Here is a 23,138-nt window from a genome sequence, read left to right as displayed (position 1 = left end):
AATGTTTTTCTAGAAAGAATGTTTATTGAAAAAAATATAAAAAATGGCAGCGCATGTTCAAAATATCAAAGAAGCTGTACCCTGTACTCCTTCTCCGCTGCTAATCCGACCCAGCTCAGGTCTCTGCTTCTTTGAACCTCCTGTCCTGACTCGAGATACCAGAGACACTAGGAAAAGCCTGCTCAGCTAATCACTGGCCTTAGCAGTGACCCACCTCAGCCAGTGAGTGGCTGAATAATCCTTTTCCAGCTCTACTGGTGTGTCTGTTGCAGAGCAGTGGAGACCACAGCAGTATCGGAACAGCAGCAATGAGGAACCAGTGGAGGCAAGTAAAATGTCTTTGTTATAAACATGTTCTGCCTGGTTCTTTAAATTAGCAATTCTTTCTGTGAGTCTTCTTTAACCCTCTAGGCTCTTTTTGCCTACTGCTGCCATTGATCTAAACATTTTTCTACACCAACTTCCTTTTGAATATATAAATGAAGGTGAAGAAAACTGGCCTCCACATAACCAGAAGATCTTCCAGGGGATCTGGACACTGACTCAATAATAAAACCCAAAAGTCGCAGAAGTCCTTCACGTATGTCCTGTAGGTACAATGATACCTGTAAAGTTTAAGATACCACTACAAGTGGATGTGAACATGTTCTGTATAGATGAAGGGTGGACCTCAGAATCATCTTATTTGGTGGACCTAAGGAACCCTTGGTTGACAATGAAATAAGTAGTTATTTCAATTAGTACTATTTTTATTGCAGCAGCATAAAATATCCAATCATCCAAAAAATCAAGTGTTTTGTCTGCTGATTGGTGGAATGCTTAGGTTACTGCCACAGGTTCAGTTTTTTTTTTAATGCATTTTTTAAGTCAAAACCAAGTGTGGGTTGAAGAAAGAGGAGAAATGATATATGCCCTAAATACTTTCTCTCTTTTTATGATCCACACCTGACATTAGCTTCAAAAAATGCATAAAAAAGCTTGAATATGTGGTAGCACCCTAAGAAGGTACAATTTTTGGGAACAGTCAGTTTTATGGATACTCATTTGGTTGATTATCAACCAATGTGTCAGGTATAAGAGGAAGCTGATAACCCTTCCCACAAAACTGCACTGCAAAGGTAATATATCTGTCCCAGCACTAGCGGAAGAACTAGGCATTAGCCCTCATGCATACATCATCCATGTTAGGGGCTCATAATGCATCTGTGTTTTTCAGATTTTAAAGATTTTTGGATACCTAACTGCTGTGATGTCTTCTGAGCCCTGATTGATACAGGCTCTGTCTTGAACATGTGGGGTTGAATCGGTGATTATTCATTTATTGTCTCCTGTTTATTGGATGGGACCCTCCCATAAAGCACCATATGGGAGCTCATGGAGTGGAACCATAGAGACTCCCCTCGTTGATATGCAAAGTGTAATATGTTCCCTGCTATAAATGTTTAAAGATCTTTAGTAGTAACCTTAGAATTCTGTGACCTGTGTAAAGCATTTATTATTCAGTCATGTAAACTACATCTATATGATCTCTGAATTCCTATGAGTCAAATTTGTAATCCTCTCTAATGGTTGCCTTAAAACATTGACTTCATGTAGTGAACTATATTATTTCTTCTAATTTTTGTGTCTGTCATAGATTTTTAAACTTGTTTTTACATGAAAGAAAAAGAAAATAATACTCATCAAACAGTACCAATGTCAAATACTGTCTTTATTTGCCACCGGAGAGAAAAAAAAAGTTTACTTGATACCATGCTCACTCAACCACGTGAAAGTCTTTTTGTGTTCTGTGCGTTTCATAGAAATAACTGGAATTATCAGACTGTAAAAATAATTAAACCAAGAAATAACAAAAATAGGTGAGATGAATGTCTGATACAGTCTACATCACTCTCCAGAAGTCTTTATAACATGGAACAGAGTGACATTGTAGAGAACTTGATGACCATTATTCCAGGTGTAGAGGACTCTTTCTCGTGGGTTGTAGTCCAACATAGAGATATGTGAATACTGGTTATGGAATGGAATATCTGTGTACTCATAAGTAGATGAATTTGTATAATACGCAAAGTAGATCTTGGCTCCAGCTAGATGAGAATTGGTTACATAGAGGGTACCACATATCATGAAGGACTCTCCAGCACTTCGCTTTGGGTATCCGGTGTCCCAAGTCTGGAGGATCTCGAGTGTCTGGGGATCCAACTTGCTGACAACAATATTTCCTGCATTCTGGTTGGTTGTGTAAACAGCCCATAGCCCATTTTCATCTACCATGAAATCTATGTCTGAGAAGCCTCCCCATGAGTAGGGAAAGGTGTTGTTGTAGCCAGCGTTGTTGAGGTTCCTCTGGACGGAGACACTACGGGACCTGAAGTGATATTTTACTACTATGTTGCTCTGATACTTGTTGTAATAGAGGGAGCCATTGTAAACCACATGACCAGTGCCAGCCCAAGGATGTGGAAGGAGGTGCTGAACAAAGTTCTGACCCTTGATAAAGTCGTTGAGGCTTCGATATTCTAGGACTCTTCGACCTTTTAGGTAACCATCCATATACCAGACCTACAAAAAAAACTTTTGTTAATAGGGAACTCAGAAAATGTTTTCATTGTATTTCTCTAAGGCACTTAGAAAAGCAATTCCACTAAGAAGCAATAACTTTAAAAATGCATTGTCCAAAAACTTTGGACGTCATCTTGGTACAAAATGTCTACATGGTTGAGTTTTACTAGATAACCAATATATATAATATCCATGTTTACCATTTTTTTGGACCATTGTTTTCTGGGGTAGACTGAAAGTTTTCAAGTAGATAATGCCAGCACTCATGGTACAACTCAGATATAGTTATAAAATCTGACAACATATGCACATAAAACAAAATCTTAAGCCATTGTGCCTCTAATTACATGCATGCTTTCTAGTAGGATGTGCAAGTGTCTCTCCACATCCAAACACCAGAGCACCGCCGCTTCCTTGAATACAGATTCTCATAGTTTTCTACCTGCTCAACAGTACATTTTCTCTAGAATGAGAACCACTGTATGCATATCAAGAGATAAAATACAGAGTTGACGCAGCATATTTGTGGAACCTGCTTTCTCAGAATTTATTGGCTGCTAGTTGGCACTAAAATAGGTAGCATTTAGCGTAGGTTCCTTTCCAAAAGAGATCACCTAGTCAGGGTGCACAGGCACAAATGATTTTGTACAAAATATATTTGCCTAGAATATCACATTTATATAATGAGTTTAGCATTAGAACTAGTATCTTTTCTATAGTAATTTTTTTTTACTTTCACTTTTTTAAACTATTTTACATTTAGTTTTTTGTTCTTGCAGAGTGCTGTTGCATTGTGTTTGTTTATGCATATCAAGACACCTTTTATGTGTAAAGTACCATATTTTTCCCCATAAGATGTACTTTTTTCCCAAAATGGGGGAAAAATGTCCCTGTATTTTATGGAGCGAATACTAAAAAGCTCTTCCATTATTGAAGCATTCATTAGTACTGGAGGACTAGGAAGCAGTGAAGACTCTGTACACACCATTTCCTGGTCCTCTGCTGTCAGCTGTGCTGTGGCTGCGCACAGCGTGAGGGCACTCTGTGAGGGCTGACATATGGACGATAGCTGGGGGATGACTGATGGCTGATATATAGCTGAAGGCTGGGGTCTGATATATGTCTGATGGCTGGGGGCTGATATATGAATGAAGACTGGGGGCTTATAGATGACTGAAGGCTGATATATGTCTGGAGGCTGAAGGCTGATATATGACTGGAGGCTGGGAGCTAACATATAACTGAAGGCTGGGGGCTGATATATGGCTGAGGGTTGATCTGAGGCATGGGGGGCTGATCTGAGGTCTAAATGGGAGGGTCTTATTTATATTGGGGCCATTAGCTGAGGTTTGATTGGGGGTCATTCACATTGGGGCCTGAGCTGAGGTCTGATGGTGGGTCTGATATGAGGTCAATTTGTGGTCTTATTAACATTGGGGGTCTGATATGAGGTCTGATTGAGGGTTTTATTAACATTGGGGGGCTGATTGGGGCTGTGAGCTGAGGTCTGATTAATATTGGGGTTCTGATTGCTGGTCTTATCTGAGATCTAATGAAAAAGTATTTTCTTATTGTCCTCCTCTAAAACCTAGGTACATATTATGGGCCAGTGCGTCTTATAGGGCGAAAAATACAGTACATAATGTAAGAGGTTCTCTTACCCAGCTCTTTATTGCAGAATTATCTGCTACCTTCTGGCCTGATGTTACACAATGTGACTCCCGCCCTGTCTAGGCAAATCCTCGATATGTCTTTCATAGAGAGTGTATATAGAGAGACTGAATGGTCCACACAACAGCTGAGGTAGTATTTGGCTAGTCAAAGCAGGGGTAAGGCGGTAAAATGGCAAACCAAAATGAAGAAGATAATGTAATTTGAAAAGGGAGAAGGAAATATATTTCTGGAGTGCTTCTTTAATTGCAACAATTTTTTGCATTGTTTATTTTATAATTTACTGAATGCATTCAAACACTGTATAAGCCTTTAGGATCTCCTCTTTTAGTTATAGACATTTAAAGGCTATGGACACCTTTAGGACATCTTTTTTCATGACTGTATTTTACTCATTATGGGCTAAAAATAATTTTTTCAATCAATCTTTATTTTTAAAAACAATTCTGCAGTTTTTGTGATACATGCAGAAAATCAGTCTATTTAAAAACTATCCTTCCTGAGCTGACAGCTCATGTGAAACATTATCTCTAGTCACCTGACCTCATATGCACTGTTTTAAGCCATATTCTTATAAGTTTGATGATTTTAGCGATAATGAGGGTTTATGAGATCAGAAGGCCAAGATAAGGCTTTTCATGAGCTTTCAGATGATGGAACTCAGGAGGGAGAGTCTTCAAAGAGACTGATTTTGTATCACAAAATGTGTTGAAAATTTTTAATACAAAATTCATAAAAAGAGTTCTATCCATAGCCTTTAAAGTACCCCCCCCCCCCCCGATCTATCAAACAATATCTTTAAGCTTAAAGGGGTATTCCTATCTGAGACATTGATGGCATTTTGTTGCTAGAATATGCCATCGATATCAGATAGGACCTGCTCCTATCTCCAGAATGAGACACCCATCCCCTCCATTCACTGCTATGGGAGTTCTGAAAAGGGCTGAGCTCTGGTTCTGCTATTTCTGGCAATCCTATGGCAGCAATTGGAGAAATGGCTGTGTTTGTGTGGTGCTCTCTCCATTCACTGCTATGGAACGTCTGGAAATTGCCAAGTGCGCTTGCTTGGCTATTTTCTTAACTCCTATGTTGATGAATGTCCGGTGTGTTTTCCTTCATTTTGGGGGCCCTGTTCTGTAGACTGGAGAGGGTCTCTAGTGATATGTCGTCAATGTCCAAGATGAGCCAAACCCTTTAATGTTAATGATACAAACCTATAGGAAATATACTGTATATTTGAGTATTACTTCTCCTAGATGTGTTCAACTCACAAAAACAACAATGTAAAACTCATCCTACTGAGGAGACGCTTCATATCCATGGCTGATACCATGTCTCATGAGCAATAAGAATTAATTAGGTATGCCATAGATAAAGAGGGCATTGTGGTGGCTTCTGAGGTGACTGGACTGGTCTAGTGTATTATTATACTGTCTTGCTATGTCTCATCAATTGTCCTTTTACAGAAGTCACAGGAGAACGTTGCCAATGACAGAAAAGTTATCTACTGTAGAAGAAGAAACAAGGATGTTCCACTAGAAACAAAGTTAGCCAGCATGTGAGATGAGCTGAGGTTGTGAATTACAGAACCAAACTAATTTGCAGGGCAAGGTTTTTGAGTTCTAAGAATACCCTGTTAGAATAGAATCAGCTGACAACCTACTCAACCAATAAGGTGTCATCCTGTGGTTGCACACTTTATGGAATTTATATTAGGAAGGCTGTTGATGCTTGGGCACCTTCAGTTTTAAAGGGATTGCCAAGGATTAGAGAAAAATGCTGTGCATTTTCTTACAGATACAACACCATGTCGTTTGGCTGAAGTGCAAAACTAGACAGCCCATTAACACATGTGCTGTTCAGGAAAGCAAACCCTTTTCTCCGGTCTAGGACAACTCCTATGAAATAACATCATCTCAAATTGTAATGAATTATTTGCTATATAAACGAATAAAATTCAAGCTGCCCATAAAACTAAATTATTGATCGAGTCTATTTTCCTAAATGGCTATATTCCACATGATATAAACATTCTGGATCCTATTTTATTAGAATTGCATGCTTTGCTAGAATTTTATGAATACATTGATAACTGGGTGCTCCCTACACAATCTTACACGGTCTAATCAATATTCCCTTCTCCTCCATAATCCACTGTGATCAATAAGTGCATCTTCGAATTCAGGTGGTCATCCGAAAGAGGATCTGTACCCTCTCCTGATGCATCTGTTGTAGTAACTAGTTGCATTTTCCATGTAATAACAATTTTTGAGCATCTATTCTTATGCCGCTATGTTGTGCCGTTCCTTTATTATTATTCTAGAAGCTATGAATGAATTGCAAGTCTAGTGCCCAGGAACAAGGGAAATTAAGACTATGGACGTTTGTGGACATTTGTCCTTACTGCCACTACGCAAAGACATCAACTCACTACTTTATTGCACTTGGAATGGTTAACTTGCACTATGATTCATGCCGTTGTTCATACTCGGACTGGCCCACAGAGGTACAGGTGAATCCCCCAGGTGGGCCCCTGAGTAAGGTGAGCCCCTTGACTTCAACCCCCTGCACAAGTGGTACATAACACAGTAGACTTACTGCACTACATATAGATAGGCAGTGTACAGCACCTCAAACAGCCTATGTTCATATAAAAACTGGGTAGAATATTTAGGAAAGTACCCAGTTTATTATTATAGACATGTTCATGGTGGTGCTTTCCCAGGGACCTGCCTTCTCAAAGTCACTGCAAGGACCCCATAATCAATCATCTTGTTGTCTCTGCTGCTGTGTGAGCAGGTAATATTTGGATGTATCCGTATGGTGGGCCCCCAAAATACATTTTACTGGTGGGCCCTAGACAACCCAGTCTGACACTGCCGTTGTTTGCACTTATATTGTTTTAGGAACATGGTTATACGACTGAAAAAATACATCTGTCCATCCAGTTCAGCTTGTTATACTGCACATTTGATATTGTTGAACTGCATTTCATATGTTTATTGTAATATGTCCTGTTCATTTGCACTATATAAGCACTACATTGTGTTAAGGGTTAATGCACAGCCAGCTAATCCTGAGAGACTTTGGGACTTTCTATCTATGCACTGAGAAATAAGAAATCTTCCACAGTTACTATAAGGGACTATGCAAAGTTTTGGAGGGAAAACTTCTGACTATGTGGTTTAGCTCTGTTGTTTTGGTATGAAGACTTGTCTGGAAAAACAAGTCTATGACAGACTGAAATTGCAACAATGTTTCTGTTTAGGCTGTGATTCTCCGCTCTCCCCATATTTTTTTATATTTTATTATATCCTTTCATGGGACAACACTGAAGATATGACACTTTGATACAATGTAAAGTAGTCAGTGTACAGCTAGTATAACAGTGTAAGTTCTCTAACATCCACAAGCTCCATGATGTTGTCAAGGAGGAGTGGAAGCGGATTCCATTGGCAACCTGTGAAGCTCTAGTGAACTCCATGCCCAAGCGAGTTAAGGCGGTGCTAGAAAATAATGGTGGTCATACAAAATATGGACACTTTGGGCACAATCTGGCCATTTTCACTTAAGGGTGTTGTTGCCCTTAACACTTAAGGGTGTTCGCTTTTGTTGCCAGCGGATTAGACACTAATGGCTGTGTAAGTTATTTTAAGGGCACAGCAAATTTACACTGCTATACAAGCTGTACACTAACTACTTTACATTGTATCAAAGTGTCAGATCTTCAGGGTTGTCCAATGGAAAGATATAATAAAATATTTATAAAAATGTACTCACATTTGTAAGATACTGTATAAGGAGTGCAGTCAGAGCCCCGAATTGTCTGCCGGTAGGGACCAATGTTTAGTTGAAGAGATTCTGTCAGATTGCATGAGTGACCAGAAGAAGATGCTGAAATGGAGATACTCTGCTACATATCCTGGTTCAGCAGCCCTTTGGCCAGAGGGCCAGCCAGATGACTGAGCCACAGACCATGGACCACTAGCACTTTGGCCAGGGTACCAGCCTTCTGAGAGAGAGAGAGGGACAGCTAGCTTAGGACTTTCTTCAGCACAGAACCTTCTTCTGCCAGGAAGGAGACTGTAGAAGCCAGATCAGCACCTTGCCTGTATAGTTTTGCACTTGAGTTCTTCCAATAAAGAAGCACACTGGTTTACTGCAAACCTTGACTCGCTGGTCTTATTTCTCACTGGGGTGCACCACACCTTACCATCCCCTCCAGAGAGCAGCAACACGTGATGACACCTTGATGGTGTCCAGGGGACCCAACGTAGCATTGGGACCACCCAAGGGCATAGCAATAGGGGAATCACCTGCTTTGGGGCTCAAACTCAGAAGGGGCCCACCCAGGATGAGGACAAAAAGATTTTAGTGTCAGGGACAGTGACTATATATACAGCGAAACTGTAGGAAAGGGACAGAGCAGCTATGGGGCCTTGTCTGAGAGCATGATCTTGACTAGCCACAGGAGTGGGGGTTGTGGAGAGTTACTGCCATCTCATCATGCAATTTCATTAAACTTCCCCAAAACTACTGACTACTGCTTTTGCAGTTAGTAAATAACCTATTTTCTGTCATTTGTTTTTGCCATCTAGACGGTTGCTTGGACCGGTACAATTTTTTAATTTCATTGCGCAGCAGACAAAAGCTATTTCATGGCATCAGCAAAGGAGTTTAATATACGAGCTTGTGACAACGAGAGAGGTACATAAATAGCTTTTGGCAATAAACAACACGAGCTGTTGACAACTGATAGAAATGAGTTATTTTGAACAATGGTAGGGAAGACGTTGAATCATCCAGGAAGGCTTTCTGCTTTAATATCAATTTAAACTCATATATTGCCAAATCCGGACACGTCCGAGAGAACGCCAGCAATCAATGAGGGTGAGTATCATTTCATAAGTACCCAGGTTAGTATCAGTATTAATACCACTTAAGAACTATTGCATTGTCAGGACGAATGAGCAATGCCACGGATGATATTGCAACGGCTCTTTGCACTAATGGAAATTCCCACCAATATTTGATACAGCTATCACTTAGAATGCATAGGGCATGGCGCTGGGGATCAATGGCGTTTCACTTCCAGTCAGGACTGACGACATTAGGGCTCAGAATGAATTGTATTACAAGTTGCGATCGATAGTGTTACTGAGTACAATTGATGGTGCCATCACATAGAATAGATTGGGTTACTGCTGCAGATCAATAGTGTTACACCGGTACTTAGCATTTAGAGTATTAGCAATTCGAAAAGATTAAAAAGGTGTTATATATGATCGGGTGGTCTAAATTCAGGGATGGAAGGTCAACTGAGTCATCTTAAGCAAAGTCGTGTAAAGACAGTGGAGGATAGAATGGGTTAAAATGAAGCTTAAAGGGGTTTTCCAGGCATTTGGTCTAATTAGGGCATGGTGCTAACCTGTGACGGAAGCTCTTTTATATGCTCCCTCGATGCTGCTGTCTTCACCCAGGTTCTGACGTGATGTTGACACTACTTTTTCTGTTCAGCTGCATTATAGTCAACAGGAAAAGAAGGCACCATATCTGGTTGGAAGCCACCCGTAAGAGCTTGCAGTTCACAGAGATGGCAGCATTGGGGGAAAAAGGAAGGCTAAGTCCTGTGTAAAAGAGTTTCCTTCCATAGGTTAGTTAGCACTATGACCTAATTCAGGCATCCTCAAACTGCAGCCCTCCAGCTGTTGTAAAACTACAACTCCCACAATGCCCTGCTGTAGGCTGATACCTGTAGGCTGTTCGGGCATGCTGGGAGTTGTAGTTTTGCAACAGCTGGAGGGCCGCAGTTTGAGGATGCCTGACCTCATTAGACCAAATGCCAGGAGGATCCCACAAACTTTTGGACAATTTTTTGTCCAGATTCTGAATGAAAGAAATGCACAACTTCTTAAACTTGTCGCCTTGTCACCTCCCCTGACGTGGCTGTGAATATTTTCATTAGAGATGAGCGAGACGAGCTTCGGATTTTACATCCAAAATCGCTTCATTCAAAACTTCAGATTAATACTGTACAGAGATCAGTCTCTGTACAGTATTAAAATGTATGTCTCTGTACAGTATTAAAATGTATGGGCTCTGATGAGCCCAAGTTAGTTATTCGCGAAGTTGACCATCACTTCGTTGAATAACTAGGTAATTGATTTTTAAAGTGGAAAACCACTTTAAAACTTGAAACCGAACTCGGCTTTGGTTCCGACTGGTACCACTGAACCGAAGCCGAGTTCAGTTTCAAGTTTTAAAGTGGTTTTCCACTAAAAAAATAAATTATCAAAGTTATTCAACAAAGTTTTTAAAAATATTTTTTATTTTTTTTTCTATTTACCCCCCTCTTTTCCCCAAAATTAAAAGTACAGTACATAAATAATTCTAAAAAATAAACATCATGGGTATTGCCACATGCAAAAACACCCATAATAATAAAATATAAAAATATTTATCCCATATGGCCAACGGTGAAATAAAAAAAGTAAAAATGTCTGATTTGCTGTTTTTTTTTTTTGTTGCTTCACCTCCCACAAATTTTTTTTTTAGAAAAAGTGATCAAAAAGTCATATACATCACAAAATTGTATAAATAAAAATACAGATCGCACTGCCAAAAATAAACCCTCAAATAGTACACATAAAAATGAAAACGTTATGGGGGTAAGAATATAGTGATGCATAGAAAAAAAAAGAAAAAAATACTTTTTTCCAAATTTTTATTTTTTTAGTATTAAAATGTAAGAAAAACTATACATATGTGGTATCATTGAAATGATACCGACCCTGAGAATGAAAGTAAAATGGAAAAAAAAAAAAAAAAAAAAAAAACGTATGGCTTTGGGAAGGCTGGGAGTAAAAAAAAAATGGAAATTGCTCAGCCATTAAAGAAAGGGGATAAGAAAAAGCTGTGAGAGCAGAATGCAGCCATTTCTTCTCTCCCATTTATTTACTGTTATCCCTTTCAATATTTCATTGCAGGTGCCTCCATGCTATATTCTAACATTCCTGATGGCTAGAGTCCTTTGTCACGGAACTGTCACTAGTATTTGGGCAACAGAGGACTACTTTCAGCCAAAGCAATACGGCATGACAGTGAAGAGTGAAGAGATTAACTTAGCGCCAGGGACAGCTGAGTTTACAAAGACACCTGCAAAGCAGAAGCTACATGGAGCTAGTAGTGACCATATAGTCTCATTTGCTGGCTGGATTCATGTTTCCATCACATTATACACTCCTTATATCTAGGGGTTACGACCAACCACCCTGCAATCCAGTGGCAGTGGTCATGCATGCACACTATAGGTGGCCGGGACCGTGGAGGAGAATGCATTAGGCACACATGTGCAGTAGATCCTGTTTTGGTCACCTGGTACCTGTGCTGCAGTGGTGGCCGTAACCCCTGAAAATGAGCAGTGTAAAATTTGTGATGGAAAAATGAATCCAGCCGGCAAAGGAGGCAATATGGACAATCACAATACACTAGTAAGTGGCTTGTATAAACTTTCTCTGCATAATAAATGCATTTGCTGGAGTGAGTCAACCCCTTTAATTGTAGAATTTGGTAGACCACCAAGAAAATATGATATAGCTCCAGTGCTCTACTTTCAGTTGCACCACTGACCAATTAATTGTGTGTCCAAGGATTTCCAGTTTGTATATATATTATGAAGATCTTTTCACCTCCATAATATCTTCTACTTCACCTGGTTTTGGTCGTTTCTGAAGAACTTTACAGGTATAAAGTCTACACAAAAATGTCAAACTGGAGACGCTTTGATCTCTTTGAACTTTGTAGTTGGTGAAAGCATTACAATATACTATGGGTCACAAAGTAATGAAACAGGTAGATCCTTGAAAAGAACAAGTCAACTCTTCTACCAAATGTCCAAAGTTAAGGTACATCTTAGATTATTATAAAATCTATCACATTGGAAAATATGAGAGTTAAAGAAAAAAGAGGAAAATAACCAGTAACAACATGGTTTGAGGCAATTTCAAAAATCCTTAACACACCATTGAGAATCTTGACTAAATCGGAAGACATAATTCCGTAGAAATGCTTTTCAGTGAGAGTCAAAAGTAGCAGTCCTTTTACATGGATTGATGACCATGGGGATGAGCGTCTCCTTTGTTCCTGTCAGTTCATTGGTCGATGTAAAAGCACACTAACTCAAAGGTAATCAATAAAACTGTAAATCCTTCTCCTTTTTCAGAAATCCACCCCATTTCATGTAACAGGTTTCCATCAATTATTATACATACTGGCCATCTTATATGTGAGGACCACCAATGTGGAAGTCTATTTTTTTGTAAATATTGCTGGCTATCTCAAAGAGGCTTAACTGTATAATTACATAGAATATCAAGAAATCTTCCAACAAAATACGATATACTGTAGCTACAGAGCTCTTTTTTCAGTTGCACCACTGGTTACGGTGCATCAGGCTTTCAAGTTTTTATATTTCACAGACATCTTTTCCCTTCCCTAGCATGCACCCATTTAAGCCAATCACCACTATTTATAAAATAGTCAGACAATGAGGAGTTAAAGGGGTTGATGATAATGGGTACAGATCCTTAATTTTTTTTTGCCATTTTCCAACATTAAAAAAAATCTAAAGTTAGTCAGTTTTGAAGTTGAAGGGGTTGTCCAGCAGGTCAAACTTTTGAATAAAGTGCTCAGCATGCTTCGAAATATAAAAGAATCCATACTCTCACTGCTTTTGCCCCGACACTTCCTGGACACACTTGAAACGCCACTCAGCCAATCCCTAAGTTCTGATTGAGCTGATCAGTGATTGGATGAGCCGGCCTCCCCTAGTATTCTAGGCATGTTGAGATCACACCAAGAAGAAGAGAACAGCAAGGACCCAGTAAAAATCTAAATAAAAGCGATGGGGGAATTGATGAGGATGAGTATAGATTCTTCTATATTTTAAGCCACTGTCCACCTTTAAAAAAATATTGTCCTACTGCTCCCCCGCTTTAAAACCACCTCTTTTTTTTTTTTTTTTAACAGACCTTTAATATGGTAGTTTGCATGGTCAAAAATTCACTTTATTTGCTGGCATTCATTAGTCCTCACTGTAGCTGATTTCAAGGGTTCCAGCCATGGTCCTCAGTCTCTTGGTGATCAAAGGTGGCTGTCTATAGGGAAGAACCCTTAAAAATGCATTTTCCAACTACAGTTTGTGGCGGCATATTGCTAGGATGTGTCACCTCTATTTATTGCTTAATGAGATCTCAATGAAGATTATTCATCTCTTTGGGAAAGAAACAAGATTATAACAGCTCACAATTATGTGGTCACTATGGTGTTCCAACGACTAAAGGGCCAGTATCGTTGGTTCTCCCCCATGATTTTCACAGCACAAAGATGCATTTACCTATAAAACTGCCAATTTAATGGCAGTGGGTAAAAATTGGTGGCTGTGGGCTGAGAGTGGGTTAAAATAATGAAAGCCTAAAAATTACTCCATGTAAATGATAGTAGTTGGAACACCATTGTCCTATAAAGACCATGTAATGGTGAGCTGTACGTAGTAATCTTTCTTACCTCTAGAGAAGAATTGCAGTTTTTTTTATAATTTGTCTGTCACCCTGTATGAAGTAAAACTATGCATACACCTTTTTATTGAGTGCTTACTTTGATGGAATATTAGAGATGATGCAATATTGTACATTTTACATGAATACTTTATGTGTTGTGAAGCTATTCATCTGATTTACACACAGACACTTCCTGATGTGGCCTTACACTCTGGAAGAAGTCGTCCAAGGCAAAACTCGTATCAAGACAGACCACGGGAAAGAACTTGGTGCCTTGACTTTCTATTTTTATGCCGTCTAATACAGAATTTTTGTGCATATAATAAAGCCAGTATCTGCAGGATATTGTGGTCTCACCATTGGAGGTCTTTTCCCTCTGCTGTTCTCTGTTTGGGAGGTTTAAAAGATGAGAAATTCCATTCCAGTGAAGTGTGGTTATCTGTGTCAACCTGCACTGAGAATGCAACTTGTTCCTTCTGGAGTTCTCCTTGAATGTAGAAGATCTATTCTTCGGACTGAATATGCAGTTCTTGGATTAGAGTTAGTCAGTGTTTGGCTTAGCAGTTATCTCCAGGGTTCTGCTGTGTCATAACAGGACTAGAAAGTTAAAACCCAGCAGGGACCATTGCAGTATCGGAAAAGGAGCAGCAGGATATTTTTGAGGTGCAAATTGTTTTTTTTTTTTTTACTCTACTAACCCACTCTGAGCCTGCTGAAGCCAATTGTTCCTGCTGGATTTAAGAAAAATCTTTTGTAGTGTAACTGTTGTTTGAACTTTAAAAATAAAGTGTAGGACAGTCATATTAATAACATTTGTGATATACTGTACTTTATTAGGGGCAGATGTATACTTTTATTAAAAGTGTTCCCTTAGCAACACTGTCCCCTTAGCATTGCTAATCAAAATCTGTCGTCAGCACTCTACTGAATGTGGCTTATTTTCAGGTGCAGAGACAGGCTTCTCAGCCTGCCTCTGCTCCCTCTGCCCCATCCAATGTCTCCCTATGTGTAACTAACCTACTGTATAAGGAGTTTACTATACTTAGTACAGGGAAGGGGCTCTTCGTACAAAGAGCCCCTGCCTATCTCATCTGTTGTAAGCCCTGATATAAGTGAACTGTATACCTATGTTAGCACTTACTGTTCCCTGCAATGCTTGCTAAATAACCAGGGACAGTGCTGAGAGGACGGAGAACAGTGTAGCAGCAGACAACAAGTGCTAAACACAGACATACATGCACTTACTGTCAGAGAAGCTTTAAAAAAAAAAAAAAAGAAAGTAGATATCGAAAGTACAAATGTGTTAAAACTAGCAGTATAACTGTATGCATGGGGCCCCTGCAGAGATCTAGAATGTTTGCATATGTGTCAGTGACACTTCGCACACTAGCACCACAGAAGAAAGCTGAATGCTTGCAGAAGAGAATTTCAATGCATGAAAGATTGTATCAGATTTTAAGGAATAATATGAGAAGATCAGGGCCGGCGTCATAACCCGGCATCCCCGGGCAAGTGCCGGGGCCCAATGCTCCTGGGGGGGCCCACTGAGCTTCTATGAGCACTTCCATCAATACAGATGGGAGCTCTCACTGCTGTCATTTCACTTGCGCAGTACCTCTTTGGTGGGCCCTCTGAGCTGCAGAGACTCGGACATGCCCCCTCTACACAGGACACGCCCCTCTACACAGGACACGCCCCTCTACACAGGACACACCCCTCTACACAGGACACATGCTGCCTGAGGAGAGAGACCGCAGGGCTGGAGCAGAGAAGTGTGAAGACAGTCTGTGAGTGAGTCTGCACTGTGACTGTCTCTTGTCTGTGGGATAGAAGGGGGGACTCTTCTATCTGCTGCTGCTTCATTCTATTTAGTTGTGTTACTGTTTCATTAAGCAGTTTGCCTCCATGACACCTTTTCCCCCCCCCCCATATTCTGTCCTATCTCATCCTCATGGGGCCCCTGCTGTCTCCTTTCCTCCCTCATGTATCCAGAGCTCCTGTTTCACCCTCCAATCTCCTGTTGCTGCCCTGCACAGACCTCTGGCCACTACTTGTTGTATGAATCCCCCTCAGAGCCCCTTCCCCCTACTTGCTGTGTCGACCCCTCCTGTCCATCCAGGGCCCCGGGCCCCTGTCTCACTCCTCTGCCTCTCATTATGGTGGCATCTGAACAGCACTCACCATAAGGACCTTCTAACGTCACAGGGTCATGTGACTGTGCCCCCCACCCCGTACTGTACCCCCTTTATACCCTGCATTGTGCCCTCTTACCACACCCTGTGCAGTGCCCATAGTCATTCCCTGTACTGTGCCCTCTTATACCCTTTTATCCGGTCACTGTATGGTGGTTTTATCATTGTATGGCGGTGTTATCACTATATGGCGGTGGTATCCAATAACTGCATGGCCATAACTGTATCCCCTTCCATGCCCACACCACTTTTTTTCTGACCAGGCATGAGCGGGAAAAGATACAGATTGCGGTGCTAAGGACCTTTGCGCCACAATCTGTGTCAGAAATACGCCTAATATAGATGTATTTCTATATAATAAATGACCCCCTAATTGTATTATTATTCGGGGGTAGGGCTAATATCTTTATAGTATATAGATTCTAGTGTATTATACTGCCCTGTATTTCCCTGTAGAAAATGATCCTTGGGAAGCACAGTCCTCATTCCTGACCACCAGGACCAGGTAGCGCTCTGTCAGTATATGGCGGCCTCCCCTCTCCGCCACGCTGCTCCGCTGTGTACTGGTGCTTATTCTGACACTAGAGCTGGGTTCACATCCCATTTGTGCCATCCATTTAATGTATACCAAAAATGTCTGCATTACCAGATGCCTCAGACTGATGCCGTGCAGTGGCGTCCGTTCACCATACAATCCTCAGACTGATGCCGTACAGTGGCGTCCGTTCACCATACAATCCTCAGACTGATGCCGTACAGTGGCGTCCGTTCACCATACAATCCTCAGACTGATGCCGTACAGTGGCGTCCGTTCACCATACAATCCTCAGACTGATGCCGTACAGTGGCGTCCGTTCACCATACAATCCTCAGACTGATGCCGTACAGTGGCGTCCGTTCACCATACAATCCTCAGACTGATGCCGTACAGTGGCGTCCGTTCACCATACAATCCTCAGACTGATGCCGTACAGTGGCGTCCGTTCACCATACAATCCTCAGACTGATGCCGTACAGTGGCGTCCGTTCGCCATATAATCCTCAGACTGATGCCGTACAGTGGCGTCCGGTCATCATACAATCCTCAGACTGATGCCGTACAGTGGCGTCCGTTCACCATACAGTTCCATTGTAAAAAAAACATATACGTTAACGTCTGCATTTTTTACTTGACTCTGCAGCATACAAAACCGTGGAGTGCTGCACATTTGTATACATCAAACCGATAGGAAAAACGTGATGTGAACACACATTGGGGGGGAAGGGGGCGTACTAAAATTTGCTGTGGGGCCCAGTCAGTTCTAGCTACATCACTGCACATCTCCCTCTCTCCTCCAGGCCTGGCTCACTGCTGCAGCGGGCTGCCGGAGAGAAGGAGCGCAGTGAGCTGCGGTTAGTGAATGACAAGACGACCAGCTCCCCTGCAATGATAGGTATGTGAGGGGGCCACCGGGGGGTCATTCATCACACTGTGAGGGCCCCTTACACAGTATAATGACTCCCAGCGCCCCCCATTTAGTATAATGATCCCCATTGACCCTCCATTTAGCATAATGACCACCAGAGCCCCCATTAAATATAATAACCCCTCGTGCCCCCTCCATACAGTATAACCCCCAGTGTGGGGGGCGACTGGGGGTCATTATTCTGAATGGAGGGTCACTGTGGGGTCATTATACTGTGAGGGCCCTTTACATAGTATAATGACCCCCAGTGTCCCCCATTTAGTATAATGATCACCAATGACCCTCCATTCAGTATAATGACCCCCAGAGCCCCCTCCATACAGTATTCCCCCAGTGTGGGGGCTACTGGGGGTCATTATTCTGAATGGGGGTGACTGGGGGTTATTATTCTGAATGCAGGGCCACAGGTGGTCATTATACAGTGGGGGGGGGGGAATTGGGGGTTCATTATACTGTGTGAAGGGCCACTAGTAGTCATTATACTTTGTGAAGGGCCACTAGTAGTCATTATACTGTATAGGGGCCACTGGGGGTCATTATACTGTGTGGGAGCCACAGGGGGACATGTCAATGTCGCCCAAGGGCCCACATGAACCTGGAGCCGGCCCTGGAGAAGATATAAAAGAGGTTATATGATAGATAGAGGTAGGTTATGTAGAGAAAGTAAAATGATTCAGGAGAACATATCTATACCTGTAACCTGTAGATATAAAGAGAACCTGGTATCATACCTAACTTATCTGTGTAGAAACACTTGCTTTCTTTATAATATAATAGCTCTAACTACTCATTCACACGGCAGTTGCTCGGCCGTTCCGTACATTGGGGACTACAATTTGGGGACCACATCTGTGCCGATTCCGCAGACAAATCCAGACCCATTCAACTTGGGAATGGGTCCGCGATGTGTCCGCACCGCAAAAAAATAGAACATGTTCTATTTTTTTTTGCGGTGCAGAGGCACGGAGAGAAACCTCACACAAGCACTCTATAGTGTTTCCGTGGGATTCCGTGCCTCTGTTCCGCACTGAAGTGAATGGGTCTACATCCGTGATGCGGTGAGCAAATGGCCGGTGCCCGCATATTGATGACTTGCTGTTTGTAGGCCGCAATACGGGCACTGTGCATGCGCATAAAGCAGACGCGCGATGCGATCCCGGCCAGTTAGGGTGCCGGGCGCATGCGCTGAAGATGGCCGGGGACACTAGTACAGCGCTTCAGAGTAGCCGCCCAGCTCAGTGAATATTGATGAGCTGGGCGGCGCTTCAAACGGCAGTTGTGGCGAGGCTGGCTGGGCGCAAGTTGATATGAAGAACCGCCCCTTGGGCAGATTGAACGCCAGGAAAGCAGGTTATAAAACTTATTTTTACTGTATTTATGAGGCGGACAGGGGGGATACTTAGATGATTCTAATACCCTTTATAAGACCTATACTGTCATATATACCCCTAAATATGCTTTTTGGGCCTGTCAGTGTCCCTTTAATACTGATGGTCCGTCCTCAGGGTCAGTCATCAATATCTGATCTGTGGGGGTCCAACTAACAGCATCTCCACCGATCAGCTGTTTGAAGAGGATGTGGCTCTCCAGAAAGTACCATGGCCTAGGATAGTTCATCAGTAGATTAAGAAAAACTGCAACACTGTTCTTTGCAAATCCTTTGTGAGGTTTATTTCATCTAAACAAAGCTTTGTGTGAAGTAAGCCACACAAAGGATTTGCAAAGAAGAGTGCTGCAGTTTTTCTTTATCTACTGTTGGCACCTGGAACCTATGAGCTGAGGCCCTAGAGCACCATATGGATTGAATGGAGGGATCCACAGAGGTGGACACAGGAAATGCTGCTGATCCATATGATTTGTACTAGATCAGCTGTTTAAAAAAAGTCTCTTCCTAGGCCAGTGACGTAACATTCATCGGTCATGTGGCCTAGGTGCAGCTTAGTCCCATTCAAGTGAATGGGCCTTGGTTGTAATACCAAGCATGGTGTATGGCACTGTGCTTGATAAGCAACTGGTCAGAAGGGGTGCCAGATAGGCGCCTGATGTATGCACTAGACGTGCATAACCATGAAGGTGTCAGTAGCACCTGGCCTTGTTGCAGTGGTACATTATCGCCACTGCAGTGCAAAACATTGACCCAGTGGGCTGTGAAAATCATGTACTGTCCTTTTCCATTATTGCTTCTTCATTTGTCAATGGTGGCATGCACTTTTTTACACAGTGACAAGGAGTGGCCCATGTTCTCCGCCATGGGAGAGAACAAGGCAGAGGTGTTTGTTTTGTTTTTTTTAGAAAAAAGGGTGGTTAGGTATGGTATCCTTTATCAACGCTTAGTGCACATCTTCAGTTGCCTAAAGACAATAAAATCCACTTAGTGGTATGGCAACGACTGCACTGCCAGCAACTTGGCACAAAAACTGATTACTGGGTGCGTATTGTTGTTTCTTATCCCCCTCCATTCCATTATGAATTATTGACGATGGAGTGAAGTTATCAGAGCAGGAAGAAGTAGTAGCTGAAGATGTTGACGTGGCATGTGTGTTTCAGATGAGATCCCCATCCAAACAAACTGTGCTGTTTTCTACTCTGCATATTGCATCTATGTAAATTCCATGTCCACTATGACATTCGAAATTTAAAGAGATTGTGGCAGCTGGTCCATAGGAAGTGTCTTGCGTTGCAGTTCAAACTCATTCAACTGAACTCTAGACTCAGCTCAGGGGCGTAGCTAAAAGCTCATGGGCCCTGGTGCAAAAGTTCAGCTTGGGCCCCCGTTCCTCAGTGCTTGTTGGCAAGGGGCAGGGGAGCACATATCCTTCCTGCTGCCAGAGGCAAACATTGAAAGGGCACCCCCTCATGCCAAATTCTTGACCTAACCCCTTCCCTCCAGCCAGAGGGGTAAATTAACCAGTATGAACTTTCTATAATACCAGTCTCTTATGTGGCACAAGAGTCGTTGGGCCCCTCAGGCTCCTGGGCCCGGTAGCGACTGCTACCTCTGCACCCCCTATAGCTACGCCCCTGACTCAGCTCATAAACAAGAGCAAATGCTGTTTTTGGATTAAAAGAAAATACTCTGGATAAAAAAGAATTTCTTCTGTGCTTCTGTAGACTTGGTAAACCATGCCTTGAGGTCATCAAATTTAATTAGCTCATGCTTCATCACCTTGTCTGTGAATGCAGTCATATCTAGTACGATTTGCTTAATGTAGAGAACTGCAGACTATGCAGTATATTGCTGTTTATGCTTTTTATATCGACAATAAAAAAATGTCCCATATTTTCAGAAATACAATCTGTTTGAACCGCTGCCTACAGTAATTTTATATTACCTAAACAAGACTATTAACTAATAGGATAGTGCAAACTGCCCAGAGCTAGTTTCCTTTCCAGGCAATTGTGAATATTCTAATAGTTTTCTAATTCATTTTTGGACTTGTTTATCCATAACAGCCTCGTTTGTAATACATTACTATGAAATTGTAAAATTATATCCAAAGGCTTGGATGTCTTTCTTGAAAGTAATAAGATCACATGGTATAGGTACTACTAGGTTTCTGGAAATGGGACACTGATGTACAGATTTATTGTGATTGTCCTATTTAGAGTTGGGAAATAAATTTTCCTCTAATATAGGTCAACTGGGAGTTCACCTAATAGAGGGGTTTTCCTTCCTCTTAATCAAAAGAGTAGGATAATAGGTTGGACTTCATGGGACTGTCTTTATTTTTATTTTTTTTACTTTAACCTTTACATAAAAAGTAAAGTTGTAAAAACATTATATGTGTGGATCCTAAATTACAGCCTGTATTATGCTCCAGAACCTAAATAAAAATTATATTAGTTATTGGAAACATTCAACAAGCTTGTCCTAGTCAGAGACTGACAGTGTTCCCTGAATATACTGTACATATAGAGATATCTGTCAATCACTAAGAAGGAACACCCACCTGACGTCTAAACATAGAAAGAACACGGATAAAAATTAATAAAATACAAGCTCTGCTGAATTAGTGTATTGATCCAGTTACCTCTTCCTGCTTTGTACCATGGTAGATAGACCATCCTCAGATAGGCTTGCACATAGAACGAGACAGTTTCTCTTTGAGGAGTACTCTAGTTGAAAAAAGGTCTTTGATCCCATTTAGTCAACTAGAGTACTATGAATTTGGTTTGGGTATGATAGGATACAGTGTCATATAAATACAGCTGATAAAATGCTTCCATTTTTATCCCTTAAATTTGGACGTAGAGGGACATTGCAAAAAGGTGCTCCAAAGATAATAAGCAAGTGACTTTGTAAATTTTTGCTTCACTTAAAGAGGTTGCCTATTCTGGGCAATTCATTGGCATAAGGTGTCTTAAAGGATTTCTCTGACCTTTTGATATTGATGACCTTTCCTTTGGATTGTCTGGCCAATTAACCGGCATTGATCTTTTCATGGTATATCCCGAGGGTCTAAACCAGGGCCCATTGAGAGATACTCTCCAGACTCTATCTCCTGTGTGTGAATGCCCTGGGTATGTAATTCAGCCTCTCCAGCTGGAGTGTACCTGAGCTTTAAGTTCCTTGGTGACCAATAAAAATGTCCTGAAAGGCTTGTGCTATTGCGAATTACCTACTTTTATCCTGTGTTTTTTTCTGTCTGTGTTCTAGCTTGTATCTGACCTGCCTGTGTGTTCCAGCACTTTGTTTCAATACTGTATTTTTTAGTTAACCCTGTCTGTCTGCCTCATCTGTGTTCCTGCCAACTATCCAGTCATCCTGCCTCATCTGTATTTTCACTATCATCTGCCTGTTTATCCTGTGTTTCCAAGGTTCTATGCTTTTAGTGTGCTGTCTGGATTCCTGTATTTCTGGATAATTTTCTGTACCGTGAGCTTCTGGTCCTTGTACCAGACTCCCTGAACCCTGTAGGGGGTTAACTACACCAGGACTATCCCAGAAGGTAGTGGTTTGTTTGCTTCCTTGCAGAGAAGGCCAGATCCCTATAAATGGGTTAAAGGGTGAATACCAGGGGAGCACCAGAATAACACCCTTAGGGCTGTTTCACACGAGCGGATGCCCTGCGTGTCATCCGCAGCGTGAATGACAGCAAAGCCCCACACTGGACAGCAAAGACATGGAGAATTAACTTGATTGATAACGCTCCGTGCCTCTTTGTGACCTTTTTACTACAAAATCATAGTGACAACTTTATCTCACTGTGATTTTGTTGTAAAAAAAATCACAGTCTCTGCTGTCCAGTGTGGGGCTTGGCTGTCATTCACGCTTTGGATGACACGCACGGCATCCACTTGTGTGAAACAGCCAATTAGAGTTTAGCCCAAAACCAAACCGGTTAGTTGGCACAGTGAGTCCACCCTCACTGATCCATAAAGCCTGAGTGCCATGGCCTCCTCAAGCAGCTGGTCAGCGGGGATTCAACATCTGGTCCTGAGGATAGGTCATCAAAATTTGAATCTCGGAAAAGCCCCTTTAATCCCCTAGTGGTCAGCTGCAATATATAGTAAACCTTGGAGCAAGTGTTCAATTCTTCTGCAGGGCCTTATTACATGCTAGCCATAAAAATCTATAAGCTGTCTGTTTAATGCACAGAATTGTTAGATAACACTCTTTGTAGCCACTTTCTACCTTGACTTGATGAAATCTTATAATGCCTTATTAACTTAGAATGCCCTAATAGGAT

General features: G+C 41.7%; 1 protein-coding gene and 1 long non-coding RNA gene across 3 annotated transcripts in view; one reads left to right on the top strand and one right to left on the bottom strand.

Moving 5' to 3' along the window:
• Nucleotides 1–1,693: 1,693 nt before the first annotated feature.
• The window catches only part of OLFM2 (olfactomedin 2), a 341,534-nt gene continuing 320,089 nt past the window's right edge, over nt 1,694–23,138 (bottom strand). For both annotated transcript variants that reach the window (XM_044278867.1, XM_044278869.1), the window contains exon 6: nt 1,694–2,562. In XM_044278867.1, the coding sequence (XP_044134802.1) occupies nt 1,888–2,562 (675 nt within the window). In that variant the 3' untranslated portion in view covers nt 1,694–1,887. The remainder of the gene's footprint in view (nt 2,563–23,138) is intronic.
• Nucleotides 8,989–14,808, top strand: LOC122927220. Its single transcript, XR_006387772.1, has 3 exons — nt 8,989–9,123; nt 11,220–11,976; nt 13,977–14,808. It is a non-coding gene; the product is annotated as an uncharacterized LOC122927220 (long non-coding RNA).

This window comes from Bufo gargarizans, chromosome 2, assembly GCF_014858855.1.
Source record: "Bufo gargarizans isolate SCDJY-AF-19 chromosome 2, ASM1485885v1, whole genome shotgun sequence".
Taxonomy (NCBI): Eukaryota; Metazoa; Chordata; class Amphibia; order Anura; family Bufonidae; genus Bufo; species Bufo gargarizans.
Note: the sequence above shows the minus strand (reverse complement) of the source record. Positions and strands in the feature narration are given on the sequence as shown.